Raw genomic sequence first — 26051 nt, 5'->3', positions numbered from 1 at the left:
TATGTGTATTTATATATATTTACAGTACAGTAACAGTTAAAGTGTGGGTAACGTGAATTGTGAATGTTGCTGTCTACTATATAGTAACCCACGAACGTCTACAGAATAGTATACTAAAATAATGTGCATTGAGTTGGTAGGTATTTTCAGTATGATAGTATGTACTTTACTTGATTTCTGCCTTTACTCTTTACTTCCTTCTTTTATAATATATATAAGATACAAAATCACAAGTTATTCTTGACGTATTTCATGCCGAGATCAGGGTTTTTTAAACTTGCTAGAGAACTTTTAAATTTATGAAAAAAGTGAAACGTTAGTGATTTCATGCGATTGAAATGGAGGAATTTCATATTTATAAATCTAAATAATTGATTGTGATTATTTAAAACTAGATGTGTGTATGTTTTCGTCTACCCGAGTAAAAATGAAATTATTATTTTTACGAAAAAATTATAAATTTTTATCGAACGCCGCACCACCGCTGCACCATACCGCCGCTGCACCACCGCCGTTTGGCGGACTATTCCGCCGCACGCTAAAAATATATTCTGCCAGCACCGCCGCACCGCCGCTGCACAACCGCTGCACGACCGCCGCACCAATGCCTAAGCATAACCCCAATTTCAAAAAAAAATGGCATTTATATGCCAAAATATCTTGTGATTAATTAATTAATTTACCCGGTTTATGGTGAGAGAAATTTAATTGTCCGGTAAAAGTGAATTATATATGGCCATACATTAAAATTTTCAATATATACATAGCCATGTATATAAATTTCAACTAAATTAAAAAAAAAGACTTACTCAATTTTAGTAGTTTTTTTTTTCTTTGATGATGCGGAAATCAATCAGATTTGTGATGAAATTAATTTCTAACCGAATAGAAATTTTTAATTTAGGGAAAAAACGCTATAAATATCAACCAAACGCACACGATTTAGTAGGATTCGAACCCGGGACCTTATGCACGAAAGACCGACGCTTTAACGACTAGGCTACGCTACCGACAGTGACTACTAAGTTTACTTGTGCTATATGAGATTGAAAAGAATGTACCACTTTTAAATCACTAATCAAAAATAATTTACAACAAAATATCACAGCTATGGTGCGGCGGTGGCGCAGCGGTGGTGCAGCGGTATGGTGCGGTAGTGGTGCAGCGGTGGTGCGGCGGTCGACAAAAATTTATAATTTTTCCGTAAAAATAATAATTTCATTTTTACTTGAGTTGTCACGGCGGTGGTGCGGCGGTGGTGCAGCGAATAGATAAATCTTTAGTCGTCACGGTGGTGGTGCGGCAGTAGTGCAGCGAATAGATAAATTCTTTAGTTGTCACGGCGGTGGTGTGGCATTTATAAAATAATCGGAATTGTCACGGCTATAGTGGAGCAGTGGTGCGGCGCTTAAAAAGCCGTGCAGCGGTGTTGCGGCGGTGGTGCGGCGGAATTCTGTTTTTACTCAGGTATATATATATCTATCCTAAAAAGTTTGGTGTTATGTCACCGCTTATAGTTGTCATGGCAACAGTTGCTATGGAAACTGTTGCCATAGCAACGGTATCTATGGAGACTGATGACATAGCAACCGTCGCTATGGAGACTGTTGACATAGGAACGGTTGCTATGGAGACTGTTGACATAGCAACGGTATCTATGGAGACTGATGAGATAGGAACGGTTGCTATGGAAACTGTTGCCATAGTAACGGTATCTATGGAGACTGATGACATAGAAACCGTCGCTATGGAGACTGTTGACATAGGAACGATTGCTATGGAGACTGTTGACATAGGAACGGTATCTATGGAGATTGATGACATAGCAACCGTCGCTATGGAGACTTTTGACATAGCAACGGTTGCTATGGAAACTGCTGTCATGGCAACGGTTGCTATGGGGATGGTTGGTCATGTTAGCAGCTAATAGAGACAATAGACATTTATGATGAATATTATTAATTACAAATTTTTCATAAGGGGAGCGTGGAAGATAGTTATCAAAACATTAAAAGAAGTAAAAAATAATAGGCACTCGTCATTTCACGATTTAACGATTTTTCGCCTGTGGCTCGTAGCAACCACCATACTCGTCCTCATGCCAATACATCATAAGCCTCACACTCATGTCGCGACATCATGATTGTCAAATTATTCGCTCCTTATTACACATAGAGCATAAACTACCATTAACTCATATGTTTAAATAAAGTTTCCTATAATTTTTCTCCGTGTCCTATATAAAAATATATGTTTTTCGTCTGAGCGGAAAAAAATATATATTCTGAAGTACACGAGGAAATATAACGTTAACAATTTATTGAAAGGGAAATTTTGAGTTAAAAATTAGAATAAAATTTTGTGATTCAAAGTTGTAGTTAATAAGCGAAGAAGTTTAGTAACTTTTATCCGGTGAGGATTAAAAAAATAGATTTCAGTATGATTTTTTTATCTTCGATCTATAATTTAATAAATGATTAATTAACAGAATTGTCAATAGAGCACACTTGGAATTAAATTTCCGGTAGATAAATAAAATAAATTTTAATTTTATTGATAATATAAAAATAAAAAATTCGAAAAAAAATTATTTAAATAATTAAACAAGCAAAACTGCATAAATAATGAACTAAAAAATAATCTGGAATCATAAAACTAGAAAAAAAAAAATCACGCCATCAAAGCCAGCTGGTTTATGTTAAGATCTACAGTGTCCCAAGTGTAATCATGTAGAATAAAATTTTTTTAGCCATTATAAGAAATCCGATATACCACAACTTTTTTATTTGTTTATCTTCTTTTTTAAAATCACGTAAGTCAAGAGGCTTGAAAAAAAAAAAAAAAAAAAACAAGCTAAAATGTCAGAAATAAAATTCATAAAATATGAATGAAAAATAAAAGTAAAATAAATGTTGGCAATATGACAATTTAACGTGTCACTTTATAGATAAACTCGTCGAAATTTAAATCTATAGTGTAATTTTCCTCGTCCATGATCTCTGTTGTATACACAGTTTATATGTGCGGGTAACAGTGTTGTTATTAATAGCTGCTGCGCATTATCGTTCATGCATAGCCGTGCGAAAAAGTAAGGAGTCACTAATCTTCATGAATCAACCCAGCGAAATGTATTCGTATGGGGCAACTTAATTGCATATACCGTCACTTTTGTCGTGCACACAAGTAGAAATGCAAGAAAAAAAAAATACAGAAGTTAAGAAAAACGCAAATGAAAAATAATATATATATATATATATATATATCTATATATAATCTACCGGGGTCGATATTGCTAATTCTTGTTATTTATATTTCGCGTTTTTTTTTTTTTTTAACACGATAACGTGGGACGATGCCTCTATGCGATATACATATCAAAGTGCGTAATGACCTCGTACGAATTGTTAACTCAGCTAATATATTAAGTGAACATGAAGGAAAAAAAAATCAATCAACTTTCCATTTTTACGTTTTATTAAATGAAAATACATTTAAGTTTTATTCATAACATTTTTATTTAATGTCGGTTAACTTTTTTTTTCTTCTAATACGAAGTGCATCCATTTTATATTCTACCGCTATAAATTAAGAGCTCAAGTACACAATGGTATCTTTATTTTTATAATTTCTTATTTCTTGTTATTTTTTAAAAATATGGTCTCACGGAAATAAGAAACTGTTAAGCTATTGTACGTACTGGTAGTTGTGATCATTATTATGTGATTTTATAACCTTAAATAAAAATATAATAGCCTAGAATTTTTTCGTATGGTTAGTTTGTTTGAAAATAAATTTATTGTGGTTGAAGTATTAAAAGTGAAATTTTATGCGAGCTATGTCAGTGCGTTTAATTTGGATATAATTGTGCACACCTAAAATGCAACAGCCGTACTCTATATCGTTTATTGTTAGAAATTTTTTAACGGTTCCGTGTCGTTAAATTGTTTTCATAATTTATTGCCTAAAATTATGAGAAATGTCTATTATTTAGATTTTTATATTTATATCAAAGTTAATGAGTGAAAGATTATAATTTTCTATTAATCAGTACACAGAAAAAACAGTTAACTTGGTTCAAGAAAAATAGTGTCTTTTGAATTTTCTTTCTTGATTCAATAAAAGTAAAACACTTGATTCAAAAACGCTTTTTTGATTTAAGACAGTAAATTCTCTTGCTCCAAAAAAATTTATTTTTGAAGCGAAATTGAAAATTTCTTTGTTTAAGAAAAAAAATTCTTGGCTAAAGAAAATAAGTCATCTCTTGCCAAAAAATCAACGCTTTGAACGAAAAAAAGTTTAACTTCGGCCAAAAAACTTTTTCTTGCCTCAAGAAAAAAAATTGCTTACTCCAAAAAATCAAAGTTTTGAACGAAAAAAAGTTAACTTGGGCTAAGAAAAAATTTCTTGGCCCTAGGAAAAAATTTTCTTGCTCCAAAAAATAAACGTCTTGATTGAAAAAAAAAATCCCTTGGGCCAAGAAAAAAATTCTCTTGCTCCGAAAAATAAATTGCTTAAGTGAAAATAAAAGTTGCTTGGGCCAAGAAAAAAAAATTTCTTGCTCCAAAAGTTTGCTTCTTCAATACAGACTTGAATTTTTCTTAGTCAAAAATGTATTCTCTTTCCGACGGATTGACGTGTTAATTCTTTTTTTTTTTTTAATCTGAAACGTAATTTTTTGTGTTTTTTTTTTCCGAGCAAAGTTATTCAAGACTTGAATTTCAAGTAAACTTTAATATTAAATATTAAAGTCATGATGTATTATAGGATACACTATAGTACAATTCAAAAGGGTACGTGTAGTTCTGTCAAATGACAGTAGAGTATTCAAACAGAATCGTAATGAAATTTGGAATATAAAACTTCTGAAATAAATGTCTTACCAGGGACACTACATGTCGTAGGCGCGATCTCGTGGCGAGCACTGAACTACTTCCGCTGCTGCTGTCTAGCACCCGTGACTTTCCCCTTCTCCATATCGATCTTTTCTCCCAAGAAATTTTTTCTCTTGGCTTAAGCAACTTTTGTTTTCTTGGTCGGAGAATACAAAAATACTTGCGTAAAAAGAATAGTACATAGTTCCAAGAAATTTTATTTTCTTTAACCAAAAATATGCAATATTGCTACAAGAAAATAATGTATCTTGCTTCAAAAAAAATATCTCTTACTTTAAGAAATATAAACTCTTAAAACAAGTGAAAATTTTTTGATTTAAGCGTAAAAATATGTTGACGTGAGAAAAAAAATTTTGATTCAAGATAAAAATTTGAAGATAATTGTTTACTTGGGGCAAGTAAATTTTTATTTTCCGAATCGATCAAAAAAAATTTCAAGAAATTTTCATTCAAGAAGAATGAAGAATATTTTCCTTGATTTAAGTTAACTGTTTTTTCTGTGTATGCTTATTATGACTGAGGTGTGCATTTTTTCAAACTATGTTAAACGTTTAAATAAGTGAAAAATCCATGAACAAATTAATCAATTACGTAGTTAACATATTACATTTATGTAGACTAGGGTGATCCAAAAAATGACAAATTTTATTTTTTTCTCGGAAACTTAAAATCGACTTGAAATCGATCAGAAGCCAATTTTTTTTATGAGCTTGACATTAAAATGAAAATAACTAGAAAACAATGCAAAATTCGAAAAAACTTTATTAGAAATAACTTCTAGGGAATAAAATTGTCTACAAAAAAAGTCCTATGATATTTTGTAATAGGTCTGATAGTTTCGCCGGAAAAGTAAAAAGATCTCAAAATTCAATATTAATTCGACTTCAACCTCAAATAACTTTTGAACAAATAGATTTATCAAAAAATGATAAGATACTTTTTTTGTAAAGCATTCAATTACCTACAAACAATTTCTTCCAATTATTCCCATGATGCATCGTTAGAACCTTATAAAAATCAGAAGACGTAAAAAAAATCTTTTCCATGTTACTCTTATGGAAAACAGAAAAGTGCGATGAGGAATCTCTTAATGTTAATATTAAGAGCTCTAATTTTCACAGGCGTCTTCTATTATCTAAGTAAAACTTATGAACCTGTTTCCAAAAAAAAAAAAAAAATTTGTCATTTTTTGGATCACCCTAATGTAAACGTAAAGCAAACAAATTATCGAACTAATAATTTCGAATTTTGATCCTAATGAGATTTTGAAAACTTCTATAATTTTAAATCTATAAATTCTTATAGAGATTTTCATCTCTGAGTAATTTTACATAAACATATTGAGATAAATGCAGACTAAAATGTTTTTAAATTAGATCTACGTTCATCAATTAAATTCCATTAGATCTTAAGGGGGTTCCCCCGTGTGATGGGTTCAAAAAATCGATTATTTATTTTTTGCATAAATTGATTCCTTAACATGTGTAGAATGTGCTGGTAGTTGATTTTTAAAAATTCAGAGTCGTTATAAAGACAGTTAGAAGCAGTCAGAAGAAGCAGATATTCGGAGCACTGATGAGTCAACTAGTAGGAGGCCTATTGTGACGAGTAAAAAAAAACCAGAATTGAAGCAAGAATAGAGCAATCCACTTTGACAGACTTCTAAAAAGAAACTGAAACTTCAAACGTGTTTTTCTCAAAACTGTGTTTGTCAAGCTTTCCTCTATTATATCTCGAGAATGGTTTCACCGATTCACTTGAAATTTATTGGGTAGACTCAGCGATGTAGGCGCACGGAGTGAACTAGAATCATCTAAAAATTTCGAGTATTTCTATTTTTTTGTAACGGAAAAATAAAAAAAATTATGCAATTAATAACTTTTTTTTCAGAAGTCTGCCGGAAAAACTTAATTTTCAATACTTGCAAACGATTCTAGTTCACTCGATGCATTTAGACTTACAGATTAAAATGTCGCTTTTTAACTTCCCGCTAAGCAAATTGTAAATTTTCAAAAATTCGGGAAGTTATTGGTTTCCGTCCGATTTACGAAAATCAAATTTGCATCAGATGTCGACGTTTTGAGGTCCTAGGAAGCTATTCTGACTAATTTCAAGATGATGTCCGAGTGTATGTATGTATGCATGTACGTACGTACGTATGTAAATACCTGTATCTTTTGAACGGATGAACCGATCTTGAACTTTAAGGTGTCATTCGGCGCGGCTTGTCAATATCTTGAAGCTGTAGGAAAATTAAGCTTGATCAGTAGGGCTCGTTCAGAGATATTCAAAAAAAAAAATTTTTTTCAAAAGTGTTTTTTTCGGATAACTTTTAATGTGCTCGATGGATTGATTCCAAAATGGACTGGGCTCTAGAGCTTTATAAGCCGCGTCGAATGCCACCTCAACCATCAAAATCGGTTCATTCGTTTAAGAGAAACCGTTGTCGAAAGAATTAAAAAAAAAAAATTTTTTTATTTTTTTTGAAATATCTCAAAAACGACTCGATAAATCGAATTCAAAATTCGATCAGCTTTAGAACTTGATAAAACGCGTCAATTGCCACCTAAACCGTCTTAATCGGTTGATTCGTTTGAGAGATATCGTTGGAGAAAAAATGGTAAAAAACAATTTTTTTCGAAAAGAACGGCATACAAAAGTATTTTCGAGCTCGAAGAGCTTGAGAATATATTTACGACAAAGTTTTCGAGCTCAAGGAGCTCGAAAACAGCGGGAAGATTTAAGGCTGGCCCGCAGGGTCAACCGATAGACAGATTTTTTTTCCAGAAGCCGATGAACCAAAAGCTCGGAGGAAGTGAGTCTACTAAAGTAGAATCTCGCTATATTTGACCGCTCTCTGTATTGGACCAAATTCTCTCTCTATATTTGACAATCCTGTCTTCCTCTAAGACTTTTCATTCGGTCAATCAAAAAAAACTGAGTGGCAGATAGATTTGAATGTTCTTGGGCTATGAATACAAACATTAAGTTCTATTAATCTAATAAATTTTAATCACTTACTTTAAAGATATATAATATTTAAACTTACTTTACAATTTTCTGAATTATTTGACCTTTTTTATTGCACAATACAATATTCTATTTAGTAATTGAGGTTATATACAGATAATATCATAGAAACTGTTTTTGCACACTGCGCATAAGAGACAATAGTGTTGCTGTAGTGCAGACGAAAGGACGAATCAAATACAGAGAGAGATTTTACTGTAATACTTTTTTTATCATGTGAGTATTTTGCAAGGGGTGTGCATTTTGTGTCAACACTTGTTTATCTTTCATAAACAATTATTAGTATGCAAGTAAATGAATAATATATTTATTATAATCTAAGCGTTTACGAGGGTGTGTATTTTGATAAAATATTTTAATTTATACTTGCTTATCTTTTTTAACTGATCATAATTATGTGAATGCGTAAATACTGAAAAATATATACTTACTTCAGTCACAAATGCGGTGAAATTTTGAAAAAAAAATAACTTATCTATTTTATTACTATAAATTAATATCTAGAGGTAAAGAATGCATATTAAAAATAAAGAAAATGTAATCGGTTTATTTTTAAATTATTTTTTTATTATTTTGATAAAAAATGATATAAATCGGGTACTTAATAACAAGATAATAAGTATTATAAACAAGAGGACTAAATACAAATGTACAGTGGTTTTTTTTTTTTTTTTTGTATTTTTCATCATATTTTTTTCTCCTTCAAAGTTAGTCATTACAACTTCTTTTAGTTATTATTAATAGTTTATATAACTTTATAAACTAGAATTCATAACTTAGACACTGTTCTGTATTATTTTGGTTATTATTATAAATATTTTATTACTTTTTTTTTAATGAATATCCTTTATTACGTTTAATGATAAAATCTGACATATTCCAGCTTGTACGAGTACATGCTCATGAATAATAACGTAAACTTCTCCATAATTATTTCTTACTTTGCACTCACTCTCTCTCTCTCTCTCTCTCTCTCTCTCATATTGTATTTATATTCTTTTATATTAAAGAAAAAAATTTTTTAAACCATTCTACGACTTCAGGAAATTAAGACAGAAAGAAACAAGATCAAAAACAAATAATCAATAGTACATAAAAAAAAAAAAAAAAATACATATATATGATGAAAGAAGCATGAAATTATATTTCAAAAATACAAACGAAAAAAAGAGTACATTTCATAAAATGATAAGATAAGATAAATAAATGACTGTACATAATAGTCATTGCAAATTTTCTTTGTGTAAAAATATTGCTACATTTTGTTGCGTTAATTTTTTTTTAATTATAAGCTTCGACGATGGTAAAAAAATCTGTTTAAATACACATTTTGTTTTTCACGTGCAAATATTAATCTGCGCACAAAATAGACACACCTTTGCCAAAATAGTGGATATACTTTTTGTTTAATATATATAAATTTTATTTTTTTTTATTTAATGAATCTCGTCAAGGTGTTCTCCGAATAATTATAACTGTAATCTCGCAGTAATTATTAATTATATTGCACTTTGGTGTATTCCTTAGTTAATTAACTTATTAGCATTGTTTCAACTGCTCGTAAACGAATCAAGACAATTTATTGCAACGAGTATCTATTTATTCATTTTTATAAAATACCCAATTTAAATTTTGATAGTTTTCATTCAAAATTATGTCTTACTAGTGTGTCGTTGTTCGAACAATTCAAACAATTTTATTGATATATATATTTATATATATTGCTTGGCAATTGCAATTTAAACTGGACTAGTTCAATGAGTCTTTAATTAATTAATTTATGTATTTATTTATTTATATTTTGTCATGTAACAACTGCGAGTTTTAAAATTAATCCACGCAAAAAACCTTGACGTGAAACATTTTTATTAATTTTATTTTTCTTTTCTTATTTTTTTTTAAAGACGTATCGAAAATAAGTGCGAAAAGTGAAGAAGCATGTGATGCCTTAAACTTTTTCACTATAATAATTTTACGATTAACTTGTTTTTTTTTTTTAATTAATAACCCGGGAAAAATGAATCATATATGATCATATGTTACTATTTATGGTCATACATGGAAATTGGCAATACATGGCCGCATATGACTATACATGGCCATATATAGTCGAATATGAGTACATATGGTCACATATTAGTGCATATGGTCATATATAGTCATATATGAATGCATATAGTCATATATGAGTGCAAATGGTCACATATAGTCATATGTTAGTGCATATGGTCATATATAGTAATATATGAGTGCATATGGTCATATATGAGTGCATATATGACTATATATGAATTCATATGGTCTTATATGAGTGCATATGGTCACATATAATCATATATGAGTGCTTATAGTCATGTATGGTCATATGCATTCATATATGACTATATATGAATGCATATGGTCATATGAGTGCATATGGTCATATACAGTCATATATGAATGCATATGGTCATATATGAGTGCATATGGTCATATATAGTCATATATGAATACCCACGGCCATATAGATCATATATAGTTTGTTTTTCCCGGAAATAGATGATTATAATTTAAAATAGAATACAAAGATAATAAGTTAATATTTGCGTTATCAGACCCGAAAGAAAATAAAACCTCACTCTTTTAAAAATTAATAATGATAATAATTAATAAGTATTTTAATATTCAAAATTCAAAAATTCAAGCAACATCTTTTTAATACCAAAAGTAGATTTTTAAAATAATTTTCACACTTTCTTTTTATATATATATATATATTTAATTGGACATATATACATACTAAAATTTTAAATCTACCGCCTATTGCCATTTTTAATACACAAAGTCAAGCGTGACAAACGCATCAAAATAATTATTATCAATTTCATAATTATTATTCATATTGTTATTATTTAAATATTAATTTATTATTATTATTATTAATAATATTAATATCTTTATTACTGTTATTATTAAACAAGTCCGTTTGTTATATAATTGTTATCGTAACGTGAGCAATTATCAAAAAGTATCTCGATTTTTTAATTAATTATAAGTATATATGTTTTTTTAACTAGGTACATTCTTATGTAATTGAGCATAATTTTTAAACTTGAGAATGTATGTTAAGATTTAAGTATAAAAAAAATAAATTTATTAATTATTAGTCGAGATTCTTTTTGATTATTTTTCATAAAATTCAAACTTCGAGAAGTTAAAAATAAAATTTTATGGTTTATTGTTATTTCAATTTAAAATTTATACTAAATTTGAAAAATGAAAAGTTTTTAATACATACCAATTTTTTTTTTTAATGAGTTAATATTGTCTAGGGAGTATTATATTTAATATAATATAAATATATAACTTTTTTGAAAAAATTAACTAATTTCGAATTCAGTTTTTCAATAAATAAAAGTAATTTTTCAAATCCTTGAAGTTTAGGTCATTAGTCGATAAATTCTTGTTCTTCCAAATATATGTTAACATTTATTTTAATTTAAAAATTTATTTTATTTAATTGGTGATTTTTTTCGTTTTCATTTAAAATTTTTGTCATGTTAGATTTTATTTTAAAATTCTAAGTATTTATACATGAATATATATAATTTTGTGAATAACTATGTTTCGCTAATCACTTTTTACGCAAATAACCGCTTTCCCGAGAACAAATAAGCCAAAGAAAATTAACCTCCTTCAATTTATATATTTCTCTTTAATACTCTTATTATTTTCCAAATATCAAATTACAAATACTGATACTAATATTAATATCAAATGTCCAATTGTTTTAAAATCACATAAAAAAATTTTTTTGGCACCCGAATCCCCACTGCAATATCAAAATCCAAATAATTGTTTCCTCAATTACTAATCATTTTACAGTCATTTACTTCTTACGCGTTACAGATTTTTAGAAGTAGCCAATAAAAAGCCGTTGAAAATCCATAAGGACACAAAAAATATTTTTTTTACCGATAAATTTTTTTTACAAAATATTAAAATTTGTTACATTAATTCGAATTTTTACTCAACTTTTTTTAAAAATCCCTTTGGTACCTGGGGTCTATAAGAGCGCAAATACTTTTTTTTTTTTACAGTTCGATAACTTTCTAATTAATAAGTAAGAAAAAAAAATTTAATGAATACAAATTTTTTTACCGGGATCTTTATAATTCGCGAGTGCGATAAACGCAAATAAAAAAATTCAAAATCACGAAAATTAGTTTTTGTCAATTTTTTGAATTTTCGAGACTAAAAAGACGAAATAGTTTTTAAAAAAAATTTTATACGCCCTTATGGCACTTGTGGTGCGACTTTTATTTCTTTTCATTAATTATCGTTTGATAGCAATTTAAAATTCTTGACCACTAACACGTGATTAACATACGTTAAAGTGTAAAAACGTAAAAAAAAAAAAACATTTTACGATTAATGTTAATTTTTATTTAACGTTTAATATTAAGCATCGACACACTAATAAATAAAAACAAACCTTTGGCCATTAAATAATTACTGTTACTAACTAATATTGGCCATTAAAAACTTAAAAAAAATCTTAAACGCAATAACTATTTACTCTAGTAAGCAACTGAGCGAAGACCAAAAGCGAACCAAACTACAGTGAAAATAAAAAAAAAGAACTAAAATAATTTTTGTAAAAACCGCGGAAATTAAATTGATATGTGTCCATTCTTTGATCGTAATCAACTTCGTTTACGGTACCACTGACAATTATTTTTCATGTTATAGTATATCATATATTTGAAATATTTAAAACAAAGTTTTAAGTATAAATTAAACGCAGTCAATTTATTAAAAAAAAATAAATTAAATTAAAACTATTTCATTCTGAAATCAACACGACCTCCATCAATGTGATTGATATCGTTTAAGATTATTATAATTATTATTTAGTTAATTTTTTCTTTATTAGTTTCCAGAGTTAGTCACAGCCTGTATTTGTCGTATAGTCACAAGTTTTCTACCATACTAACGCAACTAACTTATATTCTGCTTGCGATCTATTCTATCCAAATTATTTAAAATAACACGGAGAAAAAATTTAGCCTCAAGTTACCGTAAATTGTCCATAATGCTGCCATAAGCATCAAGATTATTTTTAGTATCAAATAAGAACAGCTCCATACACACATATGGTTATTGTTTACACACTAAAGAAAAGACCGAAAATTGCTGCATAGCGAAAATAACATTTTTGTGACAGACACTTGAAATCTACGACATTTAGCGCCTATAGCCGGCAGCTAAAAATATTAGATAAGATACAGCTGGTAAAAAAGATACCTAATCGTTCTAATAGTGACGTCATCATCGGATTAAAAAATATTGTTTAGTTACATGTGCGACAGCAAACGACCAAAAAATATCGAAGTAACTTAACGAGCCATCTTGTGACAAAATATATCATCATTTTAATTCGTCCACTTATCGACTTCTCTCTTATTTTCAACAAATACTCAAAATAATCTTACCAAATAAATATACGCAGATTTATAACCTGCCATTTATAGGCACTAAATGTACTAAATTTCAAATATCTGTCACAAAAACTAATGTATTTATCTAGTACAATCGAGTCTAAGACGCTCGTGTGTTGGTACCCTCGCCTTCGGCTCGGGCACCAATCTTCAAACTCGCGTCTTAAACACGATCGCACTCGATAGATAAACTACTATATTAACAATTAGAGAATACCCGGAAAAAATGCTCAGATATGGTCATATCTATTCATTTATGATCATATATAAGCTAATACATGACCTCATTTATGATTATACATGATCATATATGACTATACATTAGATCCGAAAAATGGTCCTGCAAGATCATGTATGATCATATATGACTATTTTTCGGATGTGATCAGATCTTAGTATTCAGACGTGATCGTATATAATCATATCTGAGTATTTTTTCCGGATACCAGCTTTTACTTACCGCATAAATTAAAAAAATTTAATACTTTTGATTACCCTAGCGGATCTGAATTACGATACTTACCGTAATTTACCGCAATTTACAGTAAAAATATGGTAATTTACCGCAGTCTGCAGTAAATTACGGGATTTTTACCGCAATTTACGGTAGTTCTGTTGGATACCGCAAATTGCGGTAATTATCGTAAGTTACCGTAGTTTGGATCCACTAGGGTATATGCTTCAACTAAAAATTACTACATTTTCTGAGCGTCTAAATTGTTTGGACCATACAATTATTTTCGTAAAAATTTTTTTCATACGTATATATCTTGGGAATCATTTTCATAAATATGGTTACCGCTGCCATATTATATGGAAATTATTCCTGTAATATACATAAAAATCATTTTCATGTAGTATACTAATAAGCATGGGGGCATAAGTACAGAGATCATTAGCACAATGTATGGGAACTACTCTCATATGTTTATAGTATCTTTTGCAAATTGGTCCTATAATTTTTTCTCCGTGTTTTTAACCAAAATGATAATTTTATTTAAATAATAACATGATTGTTCAAGTATCAGATTGATGTTAAGCTTTAATCCTCCATTAATAAAATTATTTTTCTTTAAATACAATCCTAAAATCACTTAAGTTTGGCCCTGCATTTAATTTTGTACAAAAGTTACATTTCAAGACCGGAGTGATAGGCACTATTTTCATTTTTTTATATATTTTTTTTTCTTCTTTACACTATTACTTATTTATTTTTGTTATATCCATTTATCGTTTCTTTCTTTCTTAAAGTCCACGAAAAAAAAAAATAGAGCGTTATAATAAAAAAAAAAATTTCATAATTAAAATTACAGCAATTATTCAAATTACTGAAACTTTTTTCGTTACTTTTATTTTTATCTTTACAAATGCGAAATCTTATAAATCACAAGTTCAAGTCATTGGGGTAGTTGTTTATTATTATTAATAGCTTTTTTTTTCTTTTAAATTAAGTGTTAATTAATATTACGTAAATGTAAAGAACATGAGATCAAAGTTTGATAATATCTCGACGCTTTTCCTTCGATGTAAAAAGTTAAATAAAAAACTTAGACGCCAATAATAATAATAATAATAATAATAATAATAATCATAATAATAATAATAATAATCATAATAATAATAATAATAGTAATAGTAATAATAATAATAATGTGTTTATATGCATATATATATTGATATTAATAAAAAACAGACAAACGAAAACCAAATATTAAATATTTTGAATCAGTCGATGACTAATTCGCGTGGAAATAAAATTTTTTTTTCTCATTGCTACAATCTCTAGCTGATCCGAATCACGGAAAAATTACCGTAGTTTCCGGTAATTTACGGCAATTTGTGGTATTTTTACCGTAATACAGTAAAATACTTCACTTTACGACGAAATACCGCAAATTTACTGTAAGTGACTTACGAATACCGTATTTTACCGTAAGATACCGCAATTTGCGGTAAAATACCACAAATTTACCATAGTTAACTTCAGAAGACCGTATTTTGCCGTAAAATACTTTACTTTACGTAATGAATAACAAAATACCGTATTTTACCGTAAAAGACCGCAATTTGCGGTAAAATACCGCATTTTTTTCAACACCGTAAATTACGATAATTACCGTAATTTACACGAATGAGCCGTAATTCGGATCCGCCTGGGAAGTAAATAATAATAATGAAAATATTATATTTATATATATAATTAAAATAACCTCGATTATTTTAATTTTACAACCATCTGTAACACCACTCATGATTAAATATTACTCACAATTTAGATAAATTAAAAAAAGATTAATGCCGAGCCATCGCATTGAAGCGACTCTCAAAATAAAATCGCGACATCGCGATAAGGGTTTATAAAAATTTTAGTAGAAAAAACTTAAATTATTAAATTGCTTTTCTTATTTTTGCAAATATGTATGAATAATTAATAATAATAATAATATATTAATGAATGTTTCTAACGATATACACAACAAAGAACTCGCGTAACGCACGGCCAAAAAACAAAGTTAAACAAAGCACAATTGTTATTGTGTACAATAATCATTAAAATTATTTATTTACTAAACAAGTCCAAGATAATTGCAATGTAAAATAAAATTGTTTGTTAAATATTTATATTACATATATATTTATATATTTAATATCAATAAAATTAATTAATAAAACTTTGTTTTCGCCAAGTCGTTAGAACAGTTCTCTCTCTTAGTTTGTAAAAAAATTCATTTTTCTTTTATAAACTAGTATACTACAATACATACAAAAACTCTTATTTAATAAACCAATTAATTATATATTTATATTTATGAAATATCAATTATTGTTGTTATATATATATCATACAAGGATGACCGATTCGGACTTAAAAATAAACAGTTTGATAACTCGTTTATTATAATAAGTTTTTAATCTCCGCTTTGTCACGTGACTCGACATTTTAAGCCGTAAATTTTTTTTTTTTTTTTTTTTTTTGCCTAAAATATTCATTCTGTACGGCAGACGGCAGTGAAAGACTAAACACACACACGCGCGTTAATTGGACTTTACGCGTTATTTTGTAGCAATAACAATTTTAAAACGCTCGCCCGAATGAGTTTCGTGGAAGTTTATTCTCATAAGTTGCGAACTAGCTTTTTATTTATTGTTAAGGATAAATAAAAAAAACATGATCATTAATCAAATAAAAAATATAACCAACTTTAAAACACATCGTGTTGGTATTCCTTAGTTATTTTCCAATATAAACAACAAAACCCGAATTAAATATGACCATAAATGTGATGAACAATCGGAACATTATAGGAATCACTCTTGTTTGTTAATATATATTTTTATTTAAATAAATATTTCTTTTCTTTTTGCATTATATTAAAAATTGGGCCATTCACTGTTTACGCCGATGCCCGAAAGCATGTCCGCGACATCTGGTGTGCAAGTAAATGGGAAAGGTGATTCCGCGCTGTTTGAACTCGCAGATTCAAACGATTCTAAATCACTTGTTATCGATTCGATGTCAAGATCAAGCGCGGAACTGTATTCTGATGGTGGAATCTGAAGCAAATCCGTAAGTGAATCTAGATCAGCCAGGCTACCATCCGTAACAGCTGCTGTGGGAATCGCCGGTTCTTCTATTTTAATTGTCGGATGATTATTCCTATGGTTATTCATGGAAAGACCACCAGTGGGAAGCATCGCCGATGTACTCCTGTCAACCGGTTCTTGCTTTATCAAAACACTGTTGTAATTGTCGAAGTGCAATGAGTTGTTGTTAGTGGACGGACACGAAAAATTGTTACTCCTCCCTAGTGTGAACTCGTGGTGAAGATTAAGTCGTTCGTTCGTAAACTCATTGCCAAAATCCATGTCGTTTTCTTGTTTTATTTTTGGTTGTAAGTTATTGTTGTGATGGTTGTTATTATTGTTGTTGATGTTGTTGTTGTTGTTAATCATTCTTGTTGCACCAGGTACATTGGTAGTTGTGGTAAGTGAAACATGATCATGGTAGTTGTCTTCATAAAAGCTCGCGGATTCTGGTGAATCCGGGGTATCGCAGGATGGACTGCTTGGTACTTTAGCGGTAACATTTGGTGGCACTGGTGTATAGTCCATAGAGATAGGCCTCTTGTCAAATGCTAATTTTATTTTTAGCCTAGACACGGGATTCGTCGTAGGTTGAGCCTGAAGCCTCTTCAAAGATGTTTGGTGGCTATTGGTGTTGTTGTTTGTGTCATTGCGTGATTTTGTGGATATTGTTGTCGTGGCAGTCGTTATCGTCGGGCTGGCTGGGGCGTAAGACGTTGGTGAGGACAGTGGCGAAGATGATGATGTTGAGGACGCAGATGAGGACGAGGAGGACTTTTTTAATTTCTTAGCGTCTTTAGATTTGGGTGGTGACGGCGGCTTTGCTGCCTTTTTCCTCGGACGATATTTGTAATCTGGATACTCCATCATGTGGAGTTGTCTCAATCGTTCGGCTTCCTCGATGAATGGTCTTCTTTCAGCGTCGTCCAGAGTCTTCCAACGTCTGCCGAGTCTTTTACTTATTTCGGCATTGTGCATGTCCGGCTGTACTTCACAAATCTTTCTGCGTTCGATTTGCGACCATACCATGAACGCGTTCATCGGTCTTTTAATATGATTGGGGTTATTTTTCTTAGTCTGTAACATAAAATAAATTTTACCGTTAGTATAATTCACGCTGTAATAAACAATATGTGCTGCTTAATGGAATTAAGTAATTCAATGTCAGAAACTCATTAATAATTTATAATTGTTTTCAGTGCTTCACACCTCATTTTAACTGTCAGATTGTGGGTATCAAGTAAAATTAGGTCAATAAGCTTTTTAAATAAAAGGATAAAATGCTAAAGGTAACTACTTGTATTGAATTACTGAATTACTATGGGTAAAGATAGGTAGATAGATAGATAGATAGTATAGTATTATATGGGTTCAAATGAAACGGAAAGAGGGTTACACATTGAACTGAACACCTGGATGTAATTTGACTTTCATATCGTCCGGCAATAAAGATCCACCCTCGCCCATTATACCGAATTTATTAACACGATTCGACCACACCTGCTCTTCTTATTTTTTTCATATTTCTTCTTGACGTACTTCCGCATTAACAAAAGTGTCATAAATTTTATTTTAGCATCACATTGTCAGATTGCTTTATGATTTTTCATTTCAAGTTAATGGATCTTGTGTTTTTTTAATCATACTTCAACCCAAAATTAAACATTATATCCCTAATGTAAAAAGGTTAATGTAATATAATAAGTATTTTTATACAGGAAAGATGGATACAAAAAAAAAACAGAATAAAATACAAATGTGGTTGCAATGGCGCCAGTGCTACCAACACATACGCATTCAAAGCCAATCAGTGATGTCGCTGGCGACTCACTGTCGTGTCTTGAAGACTAATCCGTACTTTCAGTACAGTTTAACTGTTTAAGTCTGTATTAGAGTTAAAAGTACTCTTCCGCATCAGCTTTTGCGATTATCGGGTTTAGTTTAACTTGTTTGTGTATTTATGTATCTACTGATGGAAGATGAAGACACACGCAGTGCACTGTCTACTATATATCTACGGTATGTAATACGGGAATCGCTCAAAGAAATCGCATTCTCACGTTTGTCATACATTAACCAGTTAATGGACATACAGTGCTTGAGTAACTATTATTTTATATGCATAAATATTTGAACATTGAGGGATATATATTATTAATTGGTTAACTTATTCATTATTAATTATATTGAATATATGGTGGATATGTTAATAAAGAGAAAACGAAGGTATTTTCTCTTATTGCTTAATAACGCAAGTTAAACCCACAAGTTCTCACGACAACTTTTGTCACCTCTGACGCCACTGGAAAACTCGTCAGTCTGGTATTATGATTATACATATATATATATATATATATATATATATATATATATATATATATATATATATATATATATATATATATATATATATATATGTATAATACTCCACAGATAGTGTAAATATAGTTAGTAGTTGTCTCAACAACTTGTTCTTATGATGTTTCTACTTTTATATGTTTCTATGTTTCACAAACAACTTTTAAACAGTGATGATTTCTGTATGTATGTATGTTCGTATAGTTGGTTAGATACACGACATTGTGATCAAGTTCAATAATGAGAAAACGCGTGCAGACTTTAAAAGTGGGTATTGTGCATCTGGTTTGTTCTGACTAAAACTCGAATCGTCTCAACTGTATAATTAACTATTAAGAACTTATATTCAATCTTTGATGCATTGAATATTGAGTCATATCGGAATACTTCAAATTACTACAATTAATATGTAAAAAGTGCTCACCGCATTGTAATAAAAATACTTATTAAATTGCATAGAATGTTTTGTTTTCGTTTTAATTACCCAAGTCTTTTAATAAATTTGTCAAGTTTTAATTGTAGCGGCAAAGTTTGTTAGATAAATTCTGAGCACACCTTTTGCTTTTAGGTGGTGTGCATTAAAAAAACCGTTTTACGATGTTATAGGTTTCTTTTCTTTTTAAATATGAAAATTAGGTAAGAAATGAACCATAAAATATTTAAAACCAAAAATAACTTATAAATAATAAAAAAAAATTCTTGACTGTATAAGAAACTTTTTATTTTTTGTTTGTTTTTTTTTTTTTTTTTGTTTATATATATATGCTATTATTACATAGTTTTTTTTAAATATATATACATATATATATTTCCTATTAACTCGGCTTTACTTCATAACGGTAAAAGCAATAAAAGTTTGAGGAAGAGGCGTCATAAAGTTAATGGTTAAAAGATGCCGAATATGTTGGAAGATTTCCTATATCAATTTAATAACACCGGGGTCATTATACTCTAACCCGTTACAAGGGAAAATATTTAACAAAACAATATCATAAAAATAAAATTTTTCTTTCTGTCTTACGTTTATTTATTCTCCCTCACAACTTTACTTTATTTTCGCGTGCCATTTTTCAAAAATCCAACGCAAATTTATGATACTTCATTTTAACAATAAATTTTTGTTTTCATTCACAAAAAAAAAGCAATAAATAATTATATTAGTGCTAAATTATTTTCATCTGTATCACAATTTTTTATTTATTTATACTCATAACATAAAACCGGTGTCCTCTTAAATCACTTTTTCTTTAAAGAAAAGAACAGTAACAAAGAGCATAAAAGTACACCTCTTTAAAAGTGTGTAAAATCTTTAGTTCTCATTTGATTTCCCCGGTGAATAAAAAAAAGTAAATAAATAAAAGCAAACGGGGTGGCAAATCTATTTCGGGGTTACGCTTTTATTTAATATAAAAGATAAAATGAAAAAAATAAAAAATTAAGATAAAAATAAATCTTCAAATGTAACAAACACACACGCAACTTATACACGATATGACTGACTTTGTGTTAAAACTCGGCCATAGATCTCTTGATCAAAAGAGCATGCTTTCATTTTCTTTATTCTTTTCATTTCTTTCATTTTTTATTCAACTTTTTTTTTCATTTTTATTTTTTTTTTCTGTTCACCAATCAACGTCTGGTCGTAAAACTGTATATAAAGACATGGTCCAGATCCCAGAAGTGCACTGAGAAAAATGAAGCCAAGATGAAAGGAAAGGGAAAGAAAAAAAAATAAATAAATAAAAAAAAAAGTCTATAATAAAAAATGTTGGAAAAGCGTTACTGGCATTGAGTATGGATATGTGCCAAGTACGTGTTAACCCTAGTTTATGTCTGGTTTACCACCTGGCCTACTATGCTAATAATTTATATTATAAATAATAAATAATAAATAATATAAAAAATGAATATTAGTACGATTAATTATTATTTAAAATTGGCTTCTATAATTAATGCGGATTATAATTGATAAACATGTACTGAGAGTATGCAGAGAGGATGAACTGATAATTATGCACAAGTGCGTGTGCTTGAGACATCACATCAAAGTTACTAATAATGTAAGCGATTTAAAACGCTTACAATGACGCGGCTTGCAAGGTCTCACATAATTATTACCAGCTATTGCAACGTTGTGTATCTGTTTGCTTCAATTGCTTCTACTATGCCCGTTTGTCTATGTTTTGATACTCAGGTTGTGTGTACGCATATTATTGCGCCCTATTTTTAACAACAACAACGATAATAACAATAGTAGTAGTAGTAGTAGTAGTAGTAGTAGTCGTAATATTAGTAGTATGGTATGCATATTATAATATGTATATCAAATGTATTATATGCATCACCATGAAACTGTGGTACATATGCACATTCGGGGGCAAATTATATTAGCTTTGGTTAGCAATTAGCATGATAGTAAGTGTGCGGTTTCAAAGGACATGCGGCTACCATTTATGTACCGATCGGATTTCTTAAGAGTTATATATTTTTTTTTTTATTTCAAAGTCGCATAAACAACGAAGATTATGAGCGACTTCAGTAGTATACATATGGCACAGTTTACATAAGGTAAGAATTAGATTTTATTGAGCAATTTTAAGTTTATTAGCAGGTTTAGAACTGTAATTAAATTGTTTTTGTCATTTAAACATTCTGTTATTTCCGTTAGTAGTTTGATGGTCCTGTCTGTGGTGCCTGGACCTTTACTAGAAGATGTTGGATTGTTAGTGTTGATTCACATTTTGGACATTTATTGGTGGGTGCTCGTGTCATAAGATGATTGTGTGTTATATTAGTGTGACCAATTCTTAACCACGTAAAAATTACTTGATTCGTACGGTTGTTAGATGATGGAGGTTCTTCCCATACATTATTTCTTACACGATGTATTATAAATTTGGAGTTCCTCCACATAATGTTCCATTTAGCCCAGATGAAGTTAATTATATTTATTATTCAAATTTTAACTATTATTGTTGTAGGAGAGGCGGGAGGCAAAACTCGCCTCCTACCGAAAAAGCAGCAATAGTGTTTGAATGACCCATTCTACCCCTTATATCTCAATTTAATGAAAAATTTTAAAGTCTTGATTCCGGGTCTTCTATTGAGTGGGTTATTATTATTAGAGGAGTGAGTTTTTAAATAAGGCAATGAAGAATCGTGAATTTGAACTTCAAGTCAAGGTGGTTTTATTAAAAACTTAAAATACATTTTTTTAAAATAAGTTGAACATTTAGAAGTGACTTCAGATATTTAGATGATTCAAAATTATGTGGCTTCAGACAGTTTTCAAGGGAGCGATGAATATAAAAATGGTCTAGCGCAATTTCAAAATGATGCTGTTGCTAATTTTTCCGCTTATTTACTTTGGACGAAAATGATTTTTTAAAATTTTTCAAAAAAATATTTTTATAAGCTTTTAAAAATTAAGCCTTAGTTTCTGTCAATTTTTAAATTGGATGTTTAATCTAACGCAATGTTAGTTTATTGTCTATATATATTTATATATTGAATACAGCCAACGGAAATTTTTATTTGATTCCTATTACTCATTTAATTATTGAAAATTTATGTAAATACTTTTAAAATTCAATTATGTAATTTCTAATCTAAATAATGTTTCATAACAATATCTATTGGAATAACTTTATTATAAAAAATAAATATATATAATATGCTGTCTTATTGAATTTAAAATTAAATCCAAAAACTTTGATAACAAAACTATAAATTTTGAAAAATTGTCATTCAATTATTGTTAAATATCCAGAACTTGAATTATTTTCTTTCAACTACAAACGTCTTTAATAAATTTTTCATAAAATGTTGATTGTAGGTAATTTAAAAAATTTTTTTTGCAACGAAAAAAAAAAACAAAGTTAGAATTATAGTTTTGAAGTTATAATATCGCATTTCGTAAATTTAAATTATTGATGGTAAGTATAAGTTATTGTGTTGTAAAGAAGGAATAATGTATAGAGAAATTATAGGATTCGTAGACCCTATTCGTGAATTATACAAATGAAGGGGTCAGAGAAAAGAGGGAATAAGTGCTGGTTTATTTTTAGCTTTATTTTTATAAATTTATTCTACTTGCCACGATAAAAAATAAATATAAATTAAGATAGTTAACAATAAAATAGTAAATATTTGAATGAATACAAAGTACACGGAAAAAAAAATTGCAGTTTAATTTAAAATGCTAACATCGTAATTTTTCCTATTGATTATTGTAGTGTTGGACTATATACCTTTAACATGGGTTCTTACTTTTTTTTTTCTCGCACTCAAATAAGCGAATGGTATTATATTTGTTGCACTAATACAGTAATCACGAAATTTGGCCAAGTTTCCCTCTTCAACAAACGAATATTATCAAAAAATTAAAGCGCACTTCGCTAAATTAGACAGTAGTTACGTCGTTTTACAACAGAGGCAGCACTGTAATATTTATTTTATTTAAAAGTAAATAGACAGATAAATAAAGGAGTAATTATAGTTTTTGAATTGTAATTATTATTTTATTATTTTTACGATGTTACCATTGTAATTTTTGAAATAATTTTTAATCCAAAAAGTCTGTTTAATTTACGATGTTAGATAGTAAAAAATGTAACCTACCCGAGGCAAAAAACAAATTCGGATTTAAGTCTCAAAGTTCTCAATGAGATTTTTAAGGATCAATTTAGAATGTTAAGATTGACAACAGCATAGAAAGTTATCCTAGTTTAGCCCTCAAAGTAGTAGTTACGACCAATTTTACCTCTTTGAGGACTAAACTGAAATAACATAATCTGGATTAGAGCCTCAAAATACTCAAAATATACAGAAATAATTTTATTCATATTTGAACCTCAAAAGTCTCATTCAAGTACTAAAGTAGAAATACTTTCTGGGCGGCAAATAAAATATCAAAGGAATTGAGGCTTTTGAGGACTAAACTAGAATTTGTGTTTTGACTCGGGTACATAGTAAATTTTGAAATAAGACATTTGAAAATTGATGCTAATGAAAGTATAGTCCACGATTACGATGTCAACATCGTAAATTTTATTGGAATTTTCTTTCCGTGTGAAATAATAATTAAACTTAATCATTTTAAATGCTGATAAATAATAACAATAATTATATTTTTCATTTTTCTTTTTTTCTTGTTTATTAAGAAACAAAAATTTAAAATCGTTATAGACACGTAGTCTCGGAATCTTGTTCTACATGCAGTAGATAAGAGTGATCTCAGTGATGAGGAGAACGCGAAACGTTGTCACGTACGCACTTTATGCTCTTATACACGCAAAGTGGATATAATAGACACCAGCGGCGACGTCTGAGCAAATCAGTACGCACACTACTACTCATTACTCAGTACACTCAGTACTCCCAGAGAGTTATTGCCGAAGGCCATGATACCGAGTTGAGATGCAGGCTTGCCTCTCCAAGTGACCTTAAGTCTCCTTACTTCCGTCAGCTGCAGGCTAATGGTGAATAATATATAATAATATTCATGCGCTTGTCATGTTTTTCTTATTACACTAAACTTTTTATTTATTTACTTATTATTATTTTTATTACTTTTTTATTCTTTTGTCTTTAATTCTACTCAATCATTTATCACAATATTTACAATTATTGTCGAGTAAAAAAAAATAATTTGTCACACCATATTTTAATCATTTAATTGCCGTCTACATTAATCACACTAATTAATTATAATTATAATTTTTAATTGTGAAAAAAAAATGTTTTTTTTTTTTTTTTAATTACAGGTCGCGGACTGTACACGGGCAATTGAACTTGAAAATAGATAAGTATTGTATATTGGTGGCAAAAGACTAAGTAGGAAGTAGAAAAAAAGACAAATGTGCGTACAAGTGCCACTAGATTGTACTGGCAAGGATCAAGGCTTTTGCGCAACAAACCGCGGACTCGCGGAATCTCTTTGTCGCTTCCTAGTCGGGCAACGCACGTCCATGGAGAACACGGAATTGTCATTTTGTCTTGAGAACGTGAGAATAAACTTCAGGGTTTTTTTTTATTTCGTTTATTTATTTTTTTTTATTTTTACTAGTCCTGTAATGACTGCAAATTTTTTTAAAGGCATAAATTATTATCAGCTTTTACTATTCTATTGATTGAGCAAAATAAAAGCTGGATGTAAATTAACGATTGAAATTAAAACGTCACACACCGGAAATCTTATACTACTATCGTGATTACAGGGAAATGGCAAACGACAATTGTACATATAGTAGAGTATTGTGTACGGAAGTCATAATTCTTTTAAGTGTTTTGATGATTTATCGGTTTGTTTAGCAAATTTTTTTTTTTTTTAAGATTCATGAAGAAAAAATAAAGTAAGCGGAATTGTAAATTGACGAGACGATTGTTCTTTTTTTTTAATGTAAATAAAATTTTCACACGCGACTCATTAAAAATTTAACATCATTTAAAAAAAAAAAAAACAAGTCTTACAGTTTGGTTACAAAATTTTTCTAATAATTAAAAAGAAAGAAAAAAAATGATTAGTAACTAAAAATACTTAAGTAAGTTGTCCGAAAAAATAAATATCACAATGATCCAAGCCGACGTAATTAAATTTTTTTTTTATTTATAAAATTATTTCAACCTTGACAGTCATCTTTTAGTTTAATGTTATTTCGTTTTTTTTATTATTATCATAATTATTAAATTATTAATTTTTTTTTAT

General features: G+C 29.2%; 1 protein-coding gene across 1 annotated transcript in view; it reads right to left on the bottom strand.

The window, feature by feature from the left end:
- Positions 1-9341: 9341 nt before the first annotated feature.
- Positions 9342-26051, bottom strand: part of LOC130676421 (probable WRKY transcription factor protein 1) — a 47538-nt gene continuing 30828 nt past the window's right edge. Inside the window, exon 2 of the mRNA XM_057482648.1 lies at positions 9342-18064. Coding sequence (XP_057338631.1) covers positions 16775-18064 — 1290 coding nt within the window. The 3' untranslated portion in view covers positions 9342-16774. The remainder of the gene's footprint in view (positions 18065-26051) is intronic.

This window comes from Microplitis mediator, chromosome 1 (genome assembly GCF_029852145.1).
Source record: "Microplitis mediator isolate UGA2020A chromosome 1, iyMicMedi2.1, whole genome shotgun sequence".
Lineage (NCBI taxonomy): Eukaryota > Metazoa > Arthropoda > Insecta > Hymenoptera > Braconidae > Microplitis > Microplitis mediator.
This window is presented reverse-complemented; position numbering and strand designations above follow the sequence as displayed.